The sequence below is a fragment of the Amblyomma maculatum genome, chromosome 5, assembly GCF_055883805.1.
Source record: "Amblyomma maculatum isolate TAMU_Amacu chromosome 5, ASM5588380v1, whole genome shotgun sequence".
In the NCBI taxonomy this organism is placed as follows: domain Eukaryota; kingdom Metazoa; phylum Arthropoda; class Arachnida; order Ixodida; family Ixodidae; genus Amblyomma; species Amblyomma maculatum.
This window is the reverse complement of record NC_139348.1, coordinates 162138002-162160748: the sequence shown is the minus strand read 5'-3', so window position 1 is coordinate 162160748 and position 22747 is coordinate 162138002. Positions and strand designations below refer to the sequence as shown.

The following is a 22747-nucleotide window of genomic DNA, read 5'->3' as shown; positions in this document are numbered from 1 at the left end:
CAAGACACCCTTACCGACACAGAGAGGTGCTCCAGTGCTGTGATCACAACCTTTTCCGAACTCTTTGCATTTCTTTTTTGAGTCTTCATCGCATGTCTTCCGCTTGTCGTCTGCAAGTGCGAATTGCATTGTCTTTGATGTATCAAGCAATAAACTGATTCATAGAAAAATAAAATGAAGTAAATTAACGAATAGGTTTTTTTAACTATCGGAATCATTTTCTGAAATTTGAAGCAGGTGCTGGATAATAAGTTCTCGTGCATTCTTTAAAAACGTTCCATACGAAGTGAACAGTTTTCAGTGAGGCTCGGTTGTCCTTCCATTAAAAAGGCGTTACCACAATGGTAGGCTGCTTGTAATGATAGGAGAAAAATGTAGCGAGAAATGCAACAGAGGGAGACTCCCTTACCGATGCATGTGGCAGCCCCGGCTGTGAAGTCGCATTTTTTGTTATCTGCCTCACATATTTCTTTCTCTTCTTCATCGCAGCTCGTGCGATTATTGTCTGTTGCAAAACGAGAACATTTTAATTAGACTGGAATGTAATGATAAGATGATAATTATTATTATTCCTAATAGGAGGGAGTACCTTGTATTAATAGCACTGGGTAGTGCCTGTATTATCTCACTGCCTAGCATGCAGTCATAAGCTGCCATATTGTATGAAAGACGGCGACATACATATTTAAAACCCAGCATTCACCGTACAAACGTGCCAACGTGGTTTAGCAGCCTGAGGCCCAAGAAGCACGGCTGGTTCTTTTCCTGTTTCACGCTTCCATAGCCGCCTGTATTGGCAACGTTAGTCATATCACGTGGCTGCGTGACGTCACACACACCACTCGCCCGGCAAAGTGGAATGAAAACTAACCCCTGTCAGAGGAATGCTGGCGATTTTTCACTTGCAACGCTAGCACCGGCGCCCGGTTCTGTGATGAACGGGTTCCATTTGGAAGCAACGTACTCGCGCAGCCAATCTACGCAAAATAAACAGAAGATGCTCTGGTTGGTTCATTTGAAGCGAACGTGTAAAAACGCGCGAAAGATGGGACTGAAGGAGCTTGTCAGTGGCTGTGCGTTCCCCCAGTCCTGTCTTTCGCGCCGTTTTACTACGGAACCAGACTTACACCACAACTAACGTTTCTTAAATCATCATTTCATAACATAGTGCAGCTGAATTTCCAGCCAAATTTGTCAATACTGGACGGCAGAGCGCAAAAGAGACGCAAGGCGAACAGAAGAGCACGAAGACCAGCGCTGGCTCGTAACTAATTTATTTAAGAAAAATACACATTCTATACAACTCTCTCATGCAACAATAAGCCGAGAGGACTTGCGCAGGCACATTCTAAAAAAAAACAAAAAAAAAGTAAAAAAGCACCATCACTGGACGAAACCTTACCAAATGAGTCCCGCCTCCCCCTTCCTTGAGCTTGAAGAGAATACAAGGTATTTATAAACTAGCATAAGAAATACTGGCTTACACACTGTGAATGTCTTTTGCGGATGAAGTAGGCTTTCATCAGTTCTCTTGTGCTTTTATCCCGATGCAGAAATAAAATCTCCGTGTTGCAAACAAAAGGCGACAGGTTCTTCTTTTTCTTTTTATCTTTTTCACGTTCGCGACAGTGATATTTCAAATTGCATTAGATTTTGTCAGAGAGGGAAAAACATGTTCGCGGAGACAAATATTCATGCATCTCCGGCTTGCCTATATAGAACTGACAGCGAAATACCGCTGTCGTTCAGCAATGTATACATAGAGCAAGCAGGACGATGCATAACCATTCGTTTGATTAACAGCAGGAACCGACTCTGGCGGTGTCCGGAAAAAATGGTCCCAAAGAATCCAAATTACATTGTTTGAACTGTCACCTCGTTGCTATGACCCATAAAAAGGACGATGAGTGTGGGTAGTATATACACGTTTGCTGCAAATTCCTTGATGTACTCCTTAATCCACCTCTTAATCGAGCATGTATTATTTCTGATTTTATGTAATGCTATTTCATTCATAGCAAGTGAGCAGTCATACGTGCCCTCGGTAACCATATTAACGTAAATGTTATAGTTGTATGCCACGCATGTATGATATTAATTTTCAAATGCGAATTAGTGCTTCTGCGTTGTCCTCACGTAGCGCTGCTCTCAAAATTGCATGGGATGTTTCCTTACCGATGCACCTAGGGGCGCCATCAGTGGCGACGCATTCAGTTCCCGTTTGCTTGCACAAATCTCGCTCGACTGCTTTGCAGCCGTCAGGTTTTTTATCTGCACAAAAAATATACATGGATCACTAAAGCGATAGCTCCGATTTTAATGGGTAGTGAGGAGAAAATGTAATTGACCCGAAGGGATAGATATCCGAATTTTGATGGAAAAAAAGGTATAGTATAACTTGAACATTATATATATATATATATATATATATATATATATATATATATATATATATATAGCGAAGTGTACGCTTCATTTAAAGAAACATTTTATTGGGCTCGACGTTTCGACCAGAAGCTATCAGACTCCTGATGAAGGGCCAGCTTCTGGTCGAAACGTCGATTCCGATAGAATGTTTCTTTAAATGAAGCGTACACTTCGCTATATAATGTTTCAAGCGGCCAAGTACGTTCAACGTTCTCGCATCCTATATATATATATATATATATATATATATATATATATATATATATGAAGGAAAGAAGCCAACAGTCGGCGAGGCCATGGAAAGCGTTGGGGATGGTACTTTATGTCTTTTTTTTTAATGTTTACTTGGATAATCACAGAAATTAGTAATGTAATCTGTTTAGGGGAAAGATAATTAGACACAAAGTAGAAGAAAAAACAACGTGCCGATGGTGGGATCCGAACCCACGACCTCCGAATAACGCGGTAAACATTAAAAAAAAAGACATAAAGTACCATCCCCAACGCTTTCCATGGCCTCGCCGACTGTTGGCTTCTTTCCTTCATGTATTATAACGAGCACCCTCATTTCCCCTTGATTGATCTGCTTGTAGCTTACGGGGGTCTCGGTTCTGGCAGTCTTGAAGCCATAGGTAGCGTAAGAGGTTCTAGCACAGCTTTCGCCCTCGCTCTTGATCACGTTCTACGTGACGCTGGCGGTAACAAAGGACGTCCCACGTCTGCCGCTATGGCTGAGGGTGGCGCTGGTGAACACTCTCAAGGTTCGTATACAGACAACATAAATACCCAACAAAGTAGCAGGGGGGACAGCGGCCGATGTAGCTCAGTTGGAAGAGCACCGGACGCGTTATTCGGAGGTCGTGGGTTCGGATCCCACCATCAGCACGTTGTTTTTTCATCTACTTTGTGTCTAATTATCTTTCCCCTAAACAGATTACATTACTAATTTCTGTGATTATCCAAGTAAACATTAAAAAAAAAGACATAAAGTACCATCTCCAACGCTTTCCATGGCCTCGCCGACTGTTGGCTTCTTTCCTTCAACAGTCGGCGAGGCCAAGAAAAGCATTGGGGAGTGTACTTTGTCTTTTTTTTAATATTTTTACTTCGGTAATCACCTAAATTGGTAATGTAATCTGTCTAGGAGCAACATAAACACAAAGTAGAAGGAAAAACAACGTGCCGATGGTGGGGACCGAACCCACGACCTCCGATTTTCGGAGGTCGTGGGTTCGGTCACCAGATGGCACCAGATGGCTCCAACGGCACCAGATCGTTCATGTCGCTCGCATAAAGCCGTACCACTCCAGCTGTAGTTCCTCAACGTAGTACGCACCGGGACAGTGCTTTTCGTGCCAGGTTAATGTTACGTATACGCCGCTAAAGAGGACGACGATGGCCTACACAGTGATAGACGACGAAGCTGAAGAAACGGTTGGTGCTTGCCTGAACACCTAGTCTCTCATCACCTGTTGTGGTTTCCCTTGTTGTGGTACTAGTCTTCTGCCACGTATCAATATATATATATATATATATCTATATATATATATATATATATATATATATATATATATATATATATATATATATATATATATATATATATATATATATATATATATATATTTCTCCTCTACGGCCGTCACCCCTCTGCTACAATCGACACCATACTCCTGTATCAGCCAGACATATCAGAGTATACACCTGCGTCTCAAGCAGCCCAGCATGCGGAAGACTGTCGACAAATCGCCCGCGCATTCACGGCTAACACCCAGTACCGCCATAAATCCAACCATGACAGCCAACACTCGACACCGCACTTCTCGTCTGGCGCTCTTGTGTGGCTATGGATACCTTCCAATGCCCCTGGACTGTCTTCAAAATTTCTTGCTAAATACCATGGCCCATACCGTGTTCTGGAGCGCACCTCTCCGGTTAATTACGTGGTGGAACCTGTTACGCCGTCCCATGATCTACGCCGGCGCGGACGCGAGATTGTTCACGTCCAGCGCCTCAAACCCTATTACGACCCTGCCGTCTTGCTCACGCCGTAAGTCGTCAGGATGTCTCCTCTTCGTACCGCGGGTAATTGTGAAGAGGAAGAAGTGCACAAGGAACATGCCAGTCAGTGGCATCGTGATCGCTGCGCGTGCTGGATCTGACTGTGTTCGCCGCTGATCTGCTCAGTCCTGCTGATCAAGTCCTGTTGATCTGCTGAATAAACCGCCCATTGTTACAATATATATATATATATATATATATATATATATATATAGGGAGGGGGTTGAAGCTCAAATGGGTCCGGTAGGGCATAGACTTAAAGTAGTTGACACACGGTAGAAAAGACAACACTTTATTCCGACGTTTCGGCCGGGGTCCGGCCTTTGTCAAGGAATGTAGAAAGAAGCTGTCGGTTCCCATTTCTTATATACATGCACAATCGAAGAACACGTGACCAGCTAATATCAACAAATAAACATCAAAATATCAAAAACAAGATTTCACACGCGTGATGTAATGGCGGTGCAAGGTATATAGACAGAATGACACGTGTTGCGCTTAGGTCATGCATCTTAATATGTTGCACAAAGAAAGGAAGATGTATCGCTTAAAAGATTGTTGTCACTATCAGCGCACAAAACAAAATATCACGAGGTTAGGATGGGTGGAATACATGCCACACTTAATTCTGCAATATTCAGGAGGGGGGGGGGGGATTTATCTACTGAAATATCATTCTCATTGGTAGGCGACAGTAGCAGATAACACGTCAGTAGAATTTAACAGTGAAATATAACTGTGATTTAGCGCGGTATACACACACAAAAAAGTAAACAGTCACTGTAATCGCGGCATGGTGACAAAACTCGATTTTGTGCTCAATGCTATGGGGACAAAGAGAAGAAGTTAAAGAAGTTAATTGTTCGTAACAGTGTTGATTACACAAGGAATCATGTGCAAGGTTATTGGATAAGTTGTAATGATTAGTGCATGTTACGGCAGGAAGCAATATGATCGTGAGAAACTCGCAAACATGAAAAAGATCAGTGCAAGTAAAAGCATGACATCCTGTGAGGGGCTTTGGGCTGTGACCGTAACAGCGCAAGTGGAGAGGCAAACAGTGCAAAATGGAGGCAATGTCGATTAAACATAATATCTTTTGAGACGCTGCCAAAGGTGCTACCATTTAGTTAAAATGCTACGACGAGAGACAAGTTAGCTTGCCAATGTTTTCATTCAGACCACAAGAAACCGTGTTAAACTTGTGTATTAAAAATGATTCGCGAACTTCGCGTTCATGGTGGGTTCTGAAACCTGATTCCAATAAAGTTACTTGCATTTTTTCAAAGGGGTGCTTGGTAATGTTTACATGCTTAGAGATAGGAAGGTTAGGCAGTGTATTACAATGAGCTTTATGGTTATTAAATCGGTATCTGAAGGGTGTTTCGGTTTGGCCAATGTACTGAATTTTGCAGATAGAACATTCCAGCATATAAATCACGTTGTCCGTATCGCATGAGAAGTTGCCTCGAATCCTTACATTAAAGTTCGATGCAGTGCTGAAAGCTTTCAGTGATGTAGTCATTTGTGCACAAACTTTGCACCGTGACTTGTTGCAAGGATGGCAGCCGATTGGTGCAGTGGGGCTAGTTTTAGACGAAGTTAAAATATCACTGAGGTTCTTGTTACGGCGATAGACAACACGGGGGGCTTGCTCATAAATTTCTTTTAGACGATCACTTTGCATGAGAATACTATGATGTTTCTTTAAAATGCCTGCAACGTTGGGGACTGAAGCTGAATGCGTTAGCACGAGATTGATTCGTGATTGGCCGGATGGTTCCTTTTCCGCTTTGAGGAGAGCTTTGCGATCAAGAAGGCTTGCTCGTTCCACTGCATCATTTACTAGGCGCTCTGGATATTTGCGTTCCATTAGGGTGTTACGAAGGTTGGCACAGTGAAATTCAAAGTCGCGATCGTCTGAACATATCCGTTTAAAGCGGACGGCTTGTCCATATGGGATGCTAGTCTTCCAGTATTTAAGATGGCTGCTGTTGAAGTGCAGGTACTGAGGTCTGTCACTGGGTTTCCGGTATAGATCAGTGATTAGTTTGCCATTCTTTATTGACACTGTCACGTCTAGAAAAGCAATAGTGGTCGGAGAATAAGAATGAGAAAAGTTTATGGCCTCATGCACATTATTAAAACTAGAGATGAATGATAGAAGTTCTGCCTCACTATGTTGCCAAATAAAGAAAATGTCGTCTATAAATCTCTTGTAGTAAAAAGGATTTAAAAGGCTTTAAAAAGCTCGATGCTGCTGATTCTGATGCTCCCGCTGAAGGAGCCTTTCCCGCTCCCAGCGTATCACCTAGAGGCCCTCATGATGCCGACCCTCCAGCTTCCAACGCACAGAGCTCCAGCCTTCATTGCCCCACTGTTTCCGACTCTCGAGATATTTGCCCTCAAAAGTGTAATACTCAGTTTTTAAACAGTCGTGTTTATAGGACTCGAGGCTCCGGAACTTCCTCTTCTAAGTCGAACTTTTGCAAAGCCCATGCTACGTCTGCTCCGTCTTCAGCTAACCGTGCCTCGACCGAGGAGCGCCAGTACAACCTTCGAAAGAAACTCCCGAACACTGTAAGAAAACCCTTATGACTTAAAAACTCGGTTCCTAAAAAAAAGCCTAGCCTCAAATACTCCAACGAATTTCTACGCGTTAGAAAAGTGGCAGAAAAGCGCATTCGTGCAGAACTGCATGTTATGACTTTAAAGGCTTATCTAGCATGCTCCACTGCCCCGCGTGGTCTCCGCGTTAATGTAAAACCAGCAACGTCCAAACTGTCTAAGAGCAACAGTGCAAAATGGGACAGCATATCGGCAACGGCTGCTTTGGAATTTACGCGCATTATTTTGGATCACCACCAATCTGCCCTAAAGTCATTAGCTAATACAGAAAAACAATTGCTTAATCATCTTAACCTCTCTTGCGAAGAACTTACTGCTCTTGACGTGTACAAAAAGAAAAAATGGGAAGAGATTAACTCCGTGAAATCCAAAAAACTTTTGCGCGACAAAATCTCCCGGCCCGCGCAGTCCCAGCCTCCGTTGCCACTGCCATCTCAGGTTCAAACCCCAATTGTAAATCTTTCAAACTTCACCCTGACTAATGATGACGAGAGTGCCCTGGCACACGGCCTAAATTTTTGCCCTGCATCAGGTGGGTTCAATGAGTTTCAATTGTTAAAAGACTTGGAAAATTTTGCCCGCAATATGAGACTTAAAGAGTACTTCCATGGCCGGCCACAAGATCCCGTACAAGATGGCAAATTGCCCTCTCAAAATCACTGGACTCCCCCGACCCAAAGAGAAAACTGCCTCGACATTTATATTAAGGCAGTCCAAAATGATGTGCTGAAAGCTTACAATACTCAAAAGAAATTTTGTCGTAACCTCTCTGGAAAAGAAACCGCATCAATAAAACGACTCGCGTCACAAACTGATATTGTCATAAAGCCCGCTGACAAGGGTGGTGCCATCGTAGTCATGAACAGAAGTGACTACATCGCGGAAGCCGAAAGGCAACTGGCAGATGGTTCCTTTTACCGCCTGCTAGAAAGCGATCCGACTGCGGACTTTAAAACTGTTTTGGAAGAAACCTTATCCAGTCTTAGCTTGAGTGAAAAAATAGACAAAAGCACTGCAAAGTCAATACTTCCCCTCAGCCCTGTACCAGGCCGATTTTATTTATTGCCCAAAATTCATAAACCTAACAACCCTGGACGACCCATCATTTCCGGTATAGGAACCGTAACTGAAAACCTGTCACGCTATGTTGGCACTCTAATCAATAAGATTCCAGCCACATTCCAGTCCTACATAAAGGATACAACTGATTTCCTAGCTGATATAGCCGATATCACCATCCCTCAAGGCGTCTTGCTCGTAACTCTGGATGTTGCGTCACTTTATACCAATATTCCCCACTCCGATGGTATCCGGTCAGTTGTAAAGGCTTTTGAAGATCGAAACTTATGCAGTAATATTGACGGTTCTACATTGGCTATCCTTCTTAAATTAATACTTGAACTTAACAATTTTGAATTTGATGGCAGACATTATGTCCAGATTAACGGAACATCGATGGGTACACGTATTGGTCCCAACTACGCCAACATATTCATGGGCTTATTAGAAGACCGGTTTCTCGAAGACTACCCGCTAAAGCCTTTTTACTACAAGAGATTTATAGACGACATTTTCTTTATTTGGCAACATAGTGAGGCAGAACTTCTATCATTCATCTCTAGTTTTAATAATGTGCATGAGGCCATAAACTTTTCTCATTCTTATTCTCCGACCACTATTGCTTTTCTAGACGTGACAGTGTCAATAAAGAATGGCAAACTAATCACTGATCTATACCGGAAACCCAGTGACAGACCTCAGTACCTGCACTTCAACAGCAGCCATCTTAAATATTGGAAGACTAGCATCCCATATGGACAAGCCGTCCGCTTTAAACGGATATGTTCAGACGATCGCGACTTTGAATTTCACTGTGCCAACCTTCGTAACACCCTAATGGAACGCAAATATCCAGAGCGCCTAGTAAATGATGCAGTGGAACGAGCAAGCCTTCTTGATCGCAAAGCTCTCCTCAAAGCGGAAAAGGAACCATCCGGCCAATCACGAATCAATCTCGTGCTAACGCATTCAGCTTCAGTCCCCAACGTTGCAGGCATTTTAAAGAAACATCATAGTATTCTCATGCAAAGTGATCGTCTAAAAGAAATTTATGAGCAAGCCCCCCGTGTTGTCTATCGCCGTAACAAGAACCTCAGTGATATTTTAACTTCGTCTAAAACTAGCCCCACTGCACCAATCGGCTGCCATCCTTGCAACAAGTCACGGTGCAAAGTTTGTGCACAAATGACTACATCACTGAAAGCTTTCAGCACTGCATCGAACTTTAATGTAAGGATTCGAGGCAACTTCTCATGCGATACGGACAACGTGATTTATATGCTGGAATGTTCTATCTGCAAAATTCAGTACATTGGCCAAACCGAAACACCCTTCAGATACCGATTTAATAACCATAAAGCTCATTGTAATACACTGCCTAACCTTCCTATCTCTAAGCATGTAAACATTACCAAGCACCCCTTTGAAAAAATGCAAGTAACTTTATTGGAATCAGGTTTCAGAACCCACCATGAACGCGAAGTTCGCGAATCATTTTTAATACACAAGTTTAACACGGTTTCTTGTGGTCTGAATGAAAACATTGGCAAGCTAACTTGTCTCTCGTCGTAGCATTTTAACTAAATGGTAGCACCTTTGGCAGCGTCTCAAAAGATATTATGTTTAATCGACATTGCCTCCATTTTGCACTGTTTGCCTCTCCACTTGCGCTGTTACGGTCACAGCCCAAAGCCCCTCACAGGATGTCATGCTTTTACTTGCACTGATCTTTTTCATGTTTGCGAGTTTCTCACGATCATATTGCTTCCTGCCGTAACATGCACTAATCATTACAACTTATCCAATAACCTTGCACATGATTCCTTGTGTAATCAACACTGTTACGAACAATTAACTTCTTTAACTTCTTCTCTTTGTCCCCATAGCATTGAGCACAAAATCGAGTTTTGTCACCATGCCGCGATTACAGTGACTGTTTACTTTTTTGTGTGTGTATACCGCGCTAAATCACAGTTATATTTCACTGTTAAATTCTACTGACGTGTTATCTGCTACTGTCGCCTACCAATGAGAATGATATTTCAGTAGATAAATCCCCCCCCCCCCCCCTCCTGAATATTGCAGAATTAAGTGTGGCATGTATTCCACCCATCCTAACCTCGTGATATTTTGTTTTGTGCGCTGATAGTGACAACAATCTTTTAAGCGATACATCTTCCTTTCTTTGTGCAACATATTAAGATGCATGACCTAAGCGCAACACGTGTCATTCTGTCTATATACCTTGCACCGCCATTACATCACGCGTGTGAAATCTTGTTTTTGATATTTTGATGTTTATTTGTTGATATTAGCTGGTCACGTGTTCTTCGATTGTGCATGTATATAAGAAATGGGAACCGACAGCTTCTTTCTACATTCCTTGACAAAGGCCGGACCCCGGCCGAAACGTCGGAATAAAGTGTTGTCTTTTCTACCGTGTGTCAACTACTTTAAGTCTATATATATATATATATATATATATATATATATATATATATATATATATATATATATATATATATTAGTAATGTAATCTGTTTAGGGGAAAGATAATTAAACACAAAGTAGAAGAAAAAACAACCTGCCGATGGTGGGAACTGAAGCCACGACCTCCGAATATCGCGTCCGGTGCTCTTCCAACTGAGCTACGTCGGCCGCTGTCGTATACAGACAACATTAATACCCAAGCAAGTAGCAGGGGGCAGCGGCCGATGTAGCTCAGTTGGAAGAGCACCGGACAAGATATTCAGAGGTCGTGGGTTCGGTTCCCACCATCGGCACATTGTTTTTCCTTCTACTTTGTGTTTACTTGTATTTCGCCTAAACAGATTAAATTACTAATTTATGTGATTACCGAAGTAAACACTAAAAAAAGACAAAGTACAATCCCCAATGCTTTCCTTGGCCTCGCCGACTGTTGGCTTCTTTCCTTCGTATATATATATATATATATATATATATTCAGCGAGATCGATGAGAGATATTCACGTGAGAGTTTGTTTTCTACAGCATGCTAAATCATTTTTATAACTTAACCGAACAAACATATCATTTATGAAACGTTTATAATGCTTAGTTGTTTCCTTCTAGGGAACTTCTTCCCAACAGTGGCGAACTAGGTCACACGCCTTCTACTACTACCTACCATATCTATCCTGGTTTTTCGACGCTACGAGACTTGAAAGAGGGCGTGCAAAGGTATTTTTGATTTCTATATCTCGCAAATTCGTATTAAAAGGGCTACACGAGCTGGTAGGTTATTTCAACTTGAACTCATGACACCTTCGTGACCTCGTGACCTCGTCTGTTCCCGTGACGTTGCTAGATCCATCGACCAATTAATGGCTGGTCATGTCACCATTTGTTAGGAGCGTGCGTGTGACTGAGCTCCGAGTATGCAATTAGTCGTCGCTGTCAACGATGTATTTGTGCACGGGGAGCTGACGGCATTGCGTTAAAATGAAGCTACGCTATAGGAATTGCCCTCACTGAAATTTATCGGAAGCAAATTCTTTTGACGACAAGACCGTTTGTTTTCGGGCAGAAATTTCTGTCTCGATCCACAATGTCATACACTTTCAAATCGTTCTTAGGCAGCTGTGTCCAGTTCTGTTTTAACGAGCCTAAATACTGGTAATGGATTGCTTCGTTTTATAACGAAAAACTTTCAGCAATAAAACCGCTGTGTTCTGGAATGCAGACAGCGATATATTTAGAGTGAATCATAGAACCTATCCTAGTAGAATCACATGGGGGAGCCCATACGGTGGTTGACTGGTCACTGATGTCAAAAAGAAGTTCACCTTTACTGATATATCCGCATTAAATTATGTGCAAGGAAAGCATTTAATTGTTATTTTTGATAAGCAAGTGGAAAGTTTATGTACCTGGATCGCTATCACATCATTGGCGGCTTTCGAAAGTACGCGCCGAGGTAGTTTTGTTGAGAGGCAACCCTGTCATTCATTCGTCGAAAACGGGGCAAGGTTTGTTCTATGCATGGACGTTATAACTTTGAAGCAGTTCCAGAAAAATGTTAAAATGCGTTTTCTCCTGAAGGCACGCGTGTTTTCGAGCCGGAAAACTATCAGCATGCTGTGAAAAAGCGTTGAAGCAGATTTTGGTTAGGTTGGAAGAAAGAGCTGCCCGTAGAGACCCCTAGAAAAAGTTACAACTCGCCGAAAAAAGAGCGTTAAAGCTTGCGAGGCTGTTTAACAACCGACTCTTTTACGGGGCGGGACGACTTGACCTTAGAGGGAGAGGGGAAAAGCGGGTCACAACAGTGCCTTACCCACGCAAAGAGGAGAACCGCCTATAAAGTCGCATCCCTTGCCGATTTCGTTACATTCTCTTTTCTCTCTACTGGTGCAGTTCATCCGTTCGGGATCTGTGAAAAAAAAATGAGCCAAGCAAAACAGAATGTCAGTTTGCGCGTATACATAGCACATGAAGTATTTGTGCAAACAAAACTGACGTTCGTCTTTCGTAGCGGTTCAGCACGTCGTGTGAAAAACATTACACACCCGCATTGGAGAAATGCGTCAGCAAAGTGGGCTATTTCATTTTTTGTGCCATTCGATTAAACGACACTTCGCACATTTTCTGACCACTGCTACTAATTTTATTTCAATTTTTTTTTCTCAAACGCCCAATTTTTGGTCACGTGACACACATGCACACACGTCACACTACCGTCATATGACCCCTGCTACACGTCACGTGACCCTAACACACATCCCGTTACCGGAAGTGTGAGGTTGCATCCACACGTCGCCATTTCTCTGCCTTACTATTTCAACGCCTGTTTGACATTTATGACTATAATTAATTACCTAATTGTTTAATTTTATCTTCACGATTTCCAGACGATATTAGTGATATGTGCAGTGTATGCCAAGTTGGCCCGGCGGACCAATGGCACATCATGTGGGACTGTGTCAGGTTCCCGACCGAAGCTACATTCAAGACATACCTGCCCCAACTTCAAAGTGCTGTGCAAAGTACAGACAAGGACATTCATCTATGAGTCGTCCGGCAGGCCCGGGGTGCGCTCGAAAAGCACAAGCCTCACGGCACACCACAAACGGGCCAAAATGAGGTAATGCAGAGCAGGGCATAACCCCGGGTCGACGCTTAGCCAGCGTCACGACGCATTAAACCGTCGTTTGCCGGCATCTCAATAAAGATATACATATATACACACATTTTCATTCTCTCTTAGTGCAATTATTTGTTTTTGGTAACTTGATCGCTTACGACGAAATCGTGTACTCAACGTTTGAGGACGCCAAACCTCAAACACAGACACTTAATGCTTACGCATTAACAACAACATAACAACAGCATATGGGGACAGAGCGTTACCAATGCACACTGGGGCTCCAGCGCTGAAATCGCACTTGTGTCCCTTTGCATCGCAGACGTCTTCTTCAGCTTCGGTACAGTTTGTGCGTGTTTTATCTGCCGGGGAAAAGACGTGAAGCTGGTAAAGATTTTGTACTTGCAAAGTGTGACGGCTAATGGGAGTCACAATAAAAGAAAGGATGGGACCACCGTTGCCGCCACGGATGCGGATGCAGCACTCGAAGCAAGTGTAGCTCGTCTGGCTACAAGCATACTTTCATCAGCTATTCTTGACATGTAACTTAAAGAACGTGCTTTCTGGAGCCCTACCAAAGCTCTGTGAACTTTGTATACAAAGGCACGAATGACTTTACAACGCGCTAAATACCGTCATTTCTCTTCGCAAATATAGCGGCATGGTATGTCTTATTACATAGCAGGTTCAAGAATTGAGCCCAGAAAACTTTCAATCAGGAAAATGTTTTTTTTCTCTTTGTAGTGATTCATGGAAGCACCACCGAGTGTTCCAATTTGTCCTACACTCCACGGGGTGGTTAAGGATGCACTGTTAATCACGGTAGCAGATATCAAGTGAATGAAAATCAATGGCTTCCGACTTAGTATTTCCCGATGCTCTATTATGATGCCCCTATGAGTTTGTTTTTAGTCGCAGGTCAGCAATAGCAACCCAACATTTTTCGAGAGCTTAATAAGCGCTTTCCACAGACTGAATCAGTATTCCAAACTTAACCTTGAGACGTTTATGTGTATTGTATATGTTATTCGCAAATATGCTCACGCTTATGCATGTAATTTCGTAACTTCCCCATGTTTAGCGAAGACGTACTGCCGAAATCACTAAATGTTAATTAAAGGGACTTTTCATTCAACAGGAACGTTTGACCTAGTTAGCCCACATGACCAATGGGTAGAAATGTCCTTCACCGTTTGAGCGAACAGCACCCATTGTGGTACGAGTGACAACTACGCTGGAAGAATAGCGCGGATGCAAATACTCTGTCTTACCGCTGTTCAGTTGTATACCATAGTGTGTATACGAGTACCAACGTAAGACGTCTGCGCATTTCAGATAAAAGACAGTGAACAACTGCGAGAGTTTTATTCTTATTGCCTTCTTATTAAGGTGATCGATAAGATAGTCGTTGGCGCGGGAGCATGCAAATATTTCCGTCGACGCGCCTTTTCACATGGTGAGCCGATATGCCTGTTGTCTTCTAATTATCAATTGCTGATTTTAACGGATGAAGAAATTTATATTGCGTAGAACAGATGCACTAATAATGATGAACGAAGTGCTATATCGATATTTACCGCTATTAATCACGAAATATAAAAACAAACCACTTGATTTCTCGCCCATCCCCACACATTAGACGCCCTCTAAAACGGCCTCGCTCTGATGTGATAGCGCCAACGTGGTCATTTTCCTCCTTTAGAGGCCGCAGCAAAATGCATTACGGGTGAAACCCTCACCTGTGCACACAGGAGCACCAGCAGAATAATCGCAGTCCTTGCATGATTTCCCTTCTCCTTCGTCACATCCTTTGGGCTTGTTGACTGTTGGAACATAAATACGTAACAAATACGCACATCATTTGGCGTCTGATTGGCCCAATGCGAATTGGTGCGCTAGCAATTCGAATTCGAGTTGGACACACTCATTAACGCAGAATCATAACCTAGCACACTTGGGGAGAGACCATCTGAGATGCCTCGCTTAAACGAAGGTGCAAAAACATGCCTGCGTGGCCTAGGCGGACAGTGCCCGATTTGCGATACCGGGATGCCAATCATTTTGATTGGCGCGTTGATTTTTTGCAAATACTTTTTAACGCTGCTTTGTCACGTGTAGTATACAATGTTTTGCATTTGAGAGTGCAAAATATAAAATGTATGTACAGCACAAAGAAATGCCGGCAGAGAAAAGAATTCAGGCTTTCTTTTGAGATATTTTCTTGAAGTTCTTCAATGAATTTTTTTTTATGTTTAAAAAAAATTCTATTTTGTTCACTTATGCTGAAAGTATCGCGAAATGTTACGAAACATAAAATTTCTGAAATTCGATCGCGGTAAGGAAAGCCATCGGCAGGAATTATGCCTTTTGAATTGCTTCCCGGGGTAAGTGCCACCTGCGCTTCAAATATAGTTTATTTCTCCACTAACAGTACATAGGCCTGTTTGCCCATGACTTCATAGCGGACAGTGTGGTGCTAATTACATGCCACAATGTAATGTTTAATAATTTAGCGGAATAAGCGCTGAGTGCCCTCGGTGTTCAGGCAGTCGGCCTGAACTCAGAATAAAATAGGTTTTTAAACTTTGTTGCACTGGAAACACCAAAATATGCCAGGAAACTCCCTCCTTTTCTTCTAGACCTGCAGTCAGAATCTGGCATCATTGCTTGTAAACAGGCCCATCCTAGGTGTTCAGAACTTCAGCCCTACTTCTCCCATGCCAAACCTCTAGGTAACTTGGTTCCTAAAATTTGACCTTGAACTGAGAAAGAGCGTCAGGCCTACTGGTACAATTCTCCAAGGCCGTTCATCTGCGCAAGCTATGTAGTGCGCATTCGTCGGTATCATCTGCGCCTCGCCACAGCTTCGGCGCTAAAAGTTTGAAGGTTAATTTATATACTTGAAACAAGGTTTACGGGGTAAGCCATCGGCGGCAGCCACGGCCGCTGCTGTCGCTTCTATTTTGGCTCACTTCCGTATTTAGTAAGCTTATCGGCAACGGGCTAGTCGTGCTTCTCATTGCTCGATAGTATCGACGGCTTATCTGGTACAACTGTGTCCTCTCTACTATTTAGCGAGAGTAGCTTCCTCTACGCCGCCTCTTTGTCACGCTGCCTGGTGGACGCTACCCGCACCTTGCCCGCACGTACTCGCCCATATGGCGTACTTGTATGGTGTACTAAAGGCCTTCCCGGCATCCCGCGTCCTGTTCCACTATAGCTGTCAATCAAATGATGTCATAAACCGAAAGTCCTTGTCTACAGTGAGGAAGATAGCTAAAAATAAATAAATCCTCTCTCCACCGGGAATCGAACCTCCATCCCTTGGATCCCCAGCCGAACCAACTGCACCATGGCCGTGATCGTCAAATGCGTGTCATAATTCTCCTTGTCTAGCGTGAGGATGATAGTAGCGATGACGGGGCGATGGTTGATATTGATAATGAGAGCAAACGTGACGCACCAGCAACGCTTTCGCATTCACGCAGTCTAGATTGCACAGTGCTCTCGGAATTTTTGCCTAGGTAAAATGAACGAGCGGCGCAGAGGAAACTTCATCAAGTCCACAGTGTTCACAGCATAGCACGAGAGTGAGTTGCAATTGGATCAAGACGGCGATAGTTAATGCAAGGAGCGAGTGTGTGTCGCCGTTTTACACGAATCATGATTGGCTGTGGCCAAGTGTGCTTGTGCCTGGGCATGGGATGCTTAGTTCCAGGAATGTTTCCAAATCCAGTAGCGGCACTGTTTTCTCGGCCAGCTGTTGTGAGGAACAGATTACACATGAGGATGCGCAGTGCCCAGCTTGCGCTGGTGAATGACCTTGGAGAATGAAGAAGACGAGGCTTGCCACAATGCGCGAGCGCGGAAAGTCAAATGTTTGGAGCCAGATAACCTTGAGGTTTGGAATAGGTGACGTAGAGTTTATTGCATAAAAACATTGCCGCGACTGAGTTTCAAACCCGCACAACCACGAACACATCAGCTCCCGTGGCTCAGGCATTAGAGCACTATGCTACCAATGCAGCCGGTCACGCCTCGTGCAGAACTGCAGCGCACGCTTCAGCTATGCAGCAAACGTCATCTTCGATTTCCAACAGCAGCGCAATGTAGGGAATATTGTCGACACCATAAAGCTTCATCTTCATGCGTCGCGCCGTCATTTTGTAAACACGCCAGACACACACGTCAGTAGAGTAAGTTGTTGGGCCACTTGGTAATCTCAATTTGAGCTCATAGTTCTCAGAGCAGTGGCACATGGAGAAAGAAAAGAAGAAAAAAGAAGGGTGAGCATAGCGCTGTGTTCGTCCTCCTTCTCTTCGCTCATGTGTCAGTTGCGCTGAAAACTGCGAGCTTAAATACAAAGATGCCATCTGGGCGAGTGCGGGCGAGTTTTGGGCAAATTCCGCAGGCGGCGTTGCGTAGAGCGGAGCCGAAGGCACTCGCTAAAGGCAGAGACCGCAGCCACCCTTCGACCAAGGAGACGTCAGATTAGCCCGTTGCCAAGAAGCTTCCCAAGTGTGGAAGCGAGCTAAGACCGAAGTGACAGTAGTGAATGCGGCTGCGGCCAATTCTGTATACGCTGGTGAAATTTTGGTTCAAAAATAGTATAGCCTCTATAATTATCTTGTAAGCACTTCCTTGCTTTCATGCTTTCGCCAATCCTTTTTTTATTCAATGCCCGCGTTTAACTTATGTTCAGTTCTTTTTTCCATATTAAGGACGCAGAAAGAGTCACATGATTGACGTTCCATCTCAATCATGCGCGCGGCAATGCCGGCGGCTCCACGTGCTGGGCTGCGCGAATGCTCGCGGGACGTTCACAGTTGCTGCTCCATATTACGATAGCAGCGCTACGAGGGCGTATTTTTCTACTTTCGCTTCCTGGTGTTTCGGCGCGAACCGGCTCTACGGTGGTAAACCTTCTTTTCGACACCATTTAAACGCCCAGAAAAACGTTGAGTAATCTGACGAGCACGCTTTTCTGCCTTGGCTTGGCTCGGCTAACTCGGCTGTGCTGACGAAGCTTTCACTTGCCGGGCGCATGAGCTCGCAAACCCCAACACGCATCGCCTTTTTCACTGTGCCTCCTAGCAACATTTCATCGGTGTTTTAGACGCGGCCGTAATGACAGGGCAGCTTGGCAAGCTACTTATTTCGCCGGGTGGGTTGCAGCTGCCGTCACATTAAACAAAGTCTACGGGGCACAGCATCTTAGTGCATTGCCAAGATCTGTGAGGCAGATAGTACCACGCTGACTGCCCCGAACTGAGGAAGGAGCTAGGATACAAAAAACTAATACAGTGAAATTTGTTGAAATGAACTAGGCACTGTGCCTGGTCCGCAATAAGCAACAGGCAAGAAGAGAGAGTGAGAGAAGAGATTCTGTAAAGAAAAATTACAACGGACTTTAGCGACTAAAAGCAGTGAAAGGCGAAAGCTTGAGTGCCGCAGTATGACACGCAACTGGTACTAATTAGTAATTATTTATAAATAATTTGTAATTAGTTAAATATTAACAATTATGTAGGTAATTATTCATTAGTCGGTTAATTAATGAATTTATCAATTAGTCATTATATACTAAATAATTTGTTATAATTAGTAATTGTCATTCCTTTGCATATAGGCACGCATTCGCGCAAACTGTGGTGGTGCTCTGTTATTGGTCGAGACCTCTATGACGTCATCCAGCTTCGGCCAATCAGAGCCGCCGCAAAAGCTGGACACATTTTGTCCTCGACAGCGTGAGCCACTCAAGGCTTTCGCCTTAAAAGGATCGCAGAAGCCAGAAAAAACGGTTCGCGGAGCCCTTGAGAAGCCCTACTAGAACAAAGGGAAACGCACAGAAAATGGGAATGGCGTAAGGCGTTTCTCACCAGTGCACAGAGCGGCTCCATCAATAAAATCACACTCCTTTCCCAGTTCGCTGCATTTTTTCTCTTCCTTTTTATTGCATTTTTTACGTTTCGGCTCTAGATAAAGAAATGAATATAGTAAGTAAAATGTTTAGCTTTCAAGAAATGAAATCATAAGTGAATAATATGGTGCGTAAGAAAGACATGACTGCCTTCGGGAAAGAAGATTAGGTTTGAGGGGAACACATAAGCTCCACCTTTAAGGGATAGCGACGGATACGTATGAAGCCCCGCTATCACCAAGCCGTATGAGCGAGTGGGGTAGCGTGAATGCAACGCTGCTTGCAGGCTGATTCTTCTGTCACCTCCCCATATGAAAGGAGACGCCCGAGTTGGCGGCTCCTGCCGAACGTAATGTCAGGCAACCCGGCGGCCATGCCAGCTGCCCCCAGCTCGTGTTTTTTCACCGACGAAAACTCAAAGCCGCCGACGCTGAATTTTCGGTGAACGGGGTCTTTAACGCTTTCGCATTAATGTCCCTAGCCGCTCGGTGGGTGGCTCTGGATAATTTGGACCACCTGAGGAATTCAACGTGCCCTGACATCAAACTGTACACAGGCGCATTAAATTCCGTCTTCATGGAAACGCGGCAGAAATCGAATCGCGATCGCCCGTATCAGTAGTCGAGCGCAGAAACTACTGAGTTAGCGTGGGCCCGCAAACAGTGGATCAGATTCTGTTCTTTGACAGAATCCATCGGAGTCACTCACCAGTGCAAGTAGGAGCTCTTGCGGTGAAGTCACACTCCTTTCCCAGCGCCGCGCAGATTTTACTCTCCCGGTCATTACATTTTTCACGCTTGTCATCTGTTCGTAGATCCAAAAATATAAAAATGACGAAGCCTCATTAGCAATTTGCACTAATGACGGGTAAGTGATTTTACGGTCGCGGGAAACAATTTTGGGGGTTTTACGGTAAAAGTATGACTGTAGTAAGCGCTTTCACTTGGCTATTAAATTAATACTCGGCCTAATTGAATATGAAAGAATGGCCGAAGAAGCGCGATAATAAAGCTTCTTGATTGCATTGCTTGCGCTCATTTTCTGTACGATAGAGAAACAGCAGCAATGAATTAGGGAAATTGTAAATCGCTGCAGTTCTCTTGCAACAGATTCCAGTCGAATCACGCGGACATTATTCAACAAAAGGGGTCCCCAGTAGAAACGTCGTGAAAGGGATGCGCTTGGGCTAAAGTTTCTATAAACCATATAAACTTTCGTTTCTATAAACTTTCGTTTTCTATAAACCAGTTTGCAATTTACAGTAGCGAATGAGGTATCCTTTTTTTTTTGAAGAAAATGCGATTCTCATATCTGACGCCCACTTGCACACAGAAGCAGATGTACACCGTTCAGTTCTTTTCGCTTAAAAAAATTACCATGGTCTTTAGCGACTGAAGCAGTGAAAGGCGAAAGACTGAGTGCCGTATTCTGCTAAGCAACTGGCACTAATTAGCAATTAATTATTTATCAATAATTGTTTAAGACTAATCACTCATTCAGTTAGAAATTTATTGATCACCTAACGAATTAGTAATTAATGCCTTACTTAAATTGTTGTTATAAAGTAATTAATTATTATTTAGTACTTTTTAGTAATTGATTATTGATTGGCATATGGCCATATAAGGCACGCATTAGCGCTTACTGTGGTGGCTCTCTGTGATTGGTAGAGATCTCTATGACGTACGTCATCTCGCCTCGGCCAATCAGAGCCGCCGCAAAAGCGGGACACGCTATGTACGACCGCATGAGCCATTAAAGGCTTTCGCCTTAAAAGCATCCTAGAAGTGTGAAGGCCTCAAAGATGTCTTGACAGCTTGACTATATGCACGTGAGCCCTTAGACAAGGCAGTCGTAGTTTTATACCAATGGTTATTATATGTGTTGGGCCAAAAAGCCTAAACGTTCCAAAAGGCAAAATATGGTCGCGAATAAGTGTCAAAACTGTGACGGAACAGTTCTAACTGCATGCAGCATCCTTCCCATTGCGCTAGTCAGGGTAGAGGCTCATTTGCGATAGCGCTTCGAATCGATTACATTTGTGCACCTTTCGACAGAGACGAATCTCTCGCGCTATGGCTAGTTTTGCAAGAACATCTTCATAAGTATTCCAACTTATATTTGCGGAAAACGTTGCCTGGATAACTCTATTGACTAGTTGAACTACTTGAACTTGATATTTGATAGGATGGGTGCTTTTCCTCTCTTATTTTTGGTTCTGAACTTAGTTACTTTCGTGTGCTGTGGACTTATATAATGAGGTAATTCAAGTTTAACCAGAGATATAATATGCCAGGCGTTTTTTATATTTGATAATTAACTCGATTCGTTCGCACGTAAACTAAATGCGCTTCTGTCGTATATGTGGGAAATATTTTGATGCTGTTAATGCGCACAATATAGTTGATATGTGCAATGAAAAGCAAAAGCCCTAACATGATGCTTTGTTGCATATCGTTTGCGCTGTTGGAAAGAATAAGATTGTTCATTATCTCCATATATAGCCGCTTTCTGTTGTGCAGCAGTGCCGATGTTTGTGCGAGCTGGTTATCGACCCATCTTCAACCACGTTCACAGTACAAAAACAAAGTGTACAGAGGAATCAACTAGAGCCAGCGGATTTTACCAAGTGAGAGGTTGTAAGTTAAAAATTCGGAGAACGCCTAAACTTCGCTTTAGAGGAGACGCGACAGCCCTTTTTATTGGGCGATATAGTTTATATTTTTATCGCCTAAATTGTACTTTTCTCCTTTCCCTTTTTTATTGGTGAATAGGAAACGCACAAGCTTGAGTGGAGCCATATGGTGTTTGTCTAGCGAGTGAAGTAGGTTACTAGTGTAACATCAGTACAGATCCCAAACACACGTTTGTAAGTCATACAATCCCCGGAATCTCAAAATAAAGGCTTGAGAGGCTAGTTGGTGCATCATCGTATTCAGATATGTGGCGCAAACAAAGACAAACACAGGAGAAGATCCACAACACACGCGCACACTACCAACTGTAAGAAGAACCGGAAAACACTTCCTCTTCTACACTCAGGCACGTCTCAACTTCTTCTTCTTCTCATCTTCCTCTTCTTTGCCAAGGGAAAAATGTCACACTCTTCCTCGCAGACCATAACCTTGTCCAAACATGGCGGTGACCAATCTTTTCTTCCTTTTCTTCTATTCTTCCTCTTCTTTACCAAGGGAATATTGACACTTTCTTCCTCTCAGCCCAAAAAACATCGACCAAACATGACAGTCACAAATTCTATACTGTCTTGTAAATCCACACCACTGCATTGCCCAGTAACTCCTACCACACTGGACAGGTAAATATCACCACATAGTCACAAATCATACACTAAAAACACCACCACACAAATACAGCAAATACAGTAGGACATGGGCCTCGTGGCTTCTTAGATGTTGGCAAGATATAGTTTCTCAATAGATAGGGACTACTTAAGTTATGGTGTGTAGATGGACATGTCCTACTGTATTTGCTGTATTTGTGTGGTGGTGTTTTTAGTGTATGATTTGTGACTATGTGGTGATATTTACCTG

The 22747-nt window shown here is 43.4% G+C and overlaps 1 protein-coding gene and 1 non-coding gene across 2 annotated transcripts in view; one reads left to right on the top strand and one right to left on the bottom strand.

Annotated features, from left to right (window-relative positions):
- The window catches only part of LOC146190161 (uncharacterized), a 195215-nt gene that overhangs the window by 166137 nt on the left and 6331 nt on the right, over positions 1-22747 (bottom strand). Inside the window, exons 2-6 of the mRNA XM_084605427.1 lie at positions 15016-15099; positions 2176-2271; positions 872-977; positions 410-505; positions 15-110 (exon numbers count right to left, since the gene is read on the bottom strand). Of these exons, the coding sequence (XP_084461553.1) occupies positions 15-110; positions 410-505; positions 872-977; positions 2176-2271; positions 15016-15099 (478 nt within the window). The remainder of the gene's footprint in view (positions 1-14; positions 111-409; positions 506-871; positions 978-2175; positions 2272-15015; positions 15100-22747) is intronic.
- On the top strand, positions 10886-10958 carry TRNAS-AGA (transfer RNA serine (anticodon AGA)). Its single transcript has one exon. It is a non-coding gene; the product is annotated as a tRNA-Ser (tRNA).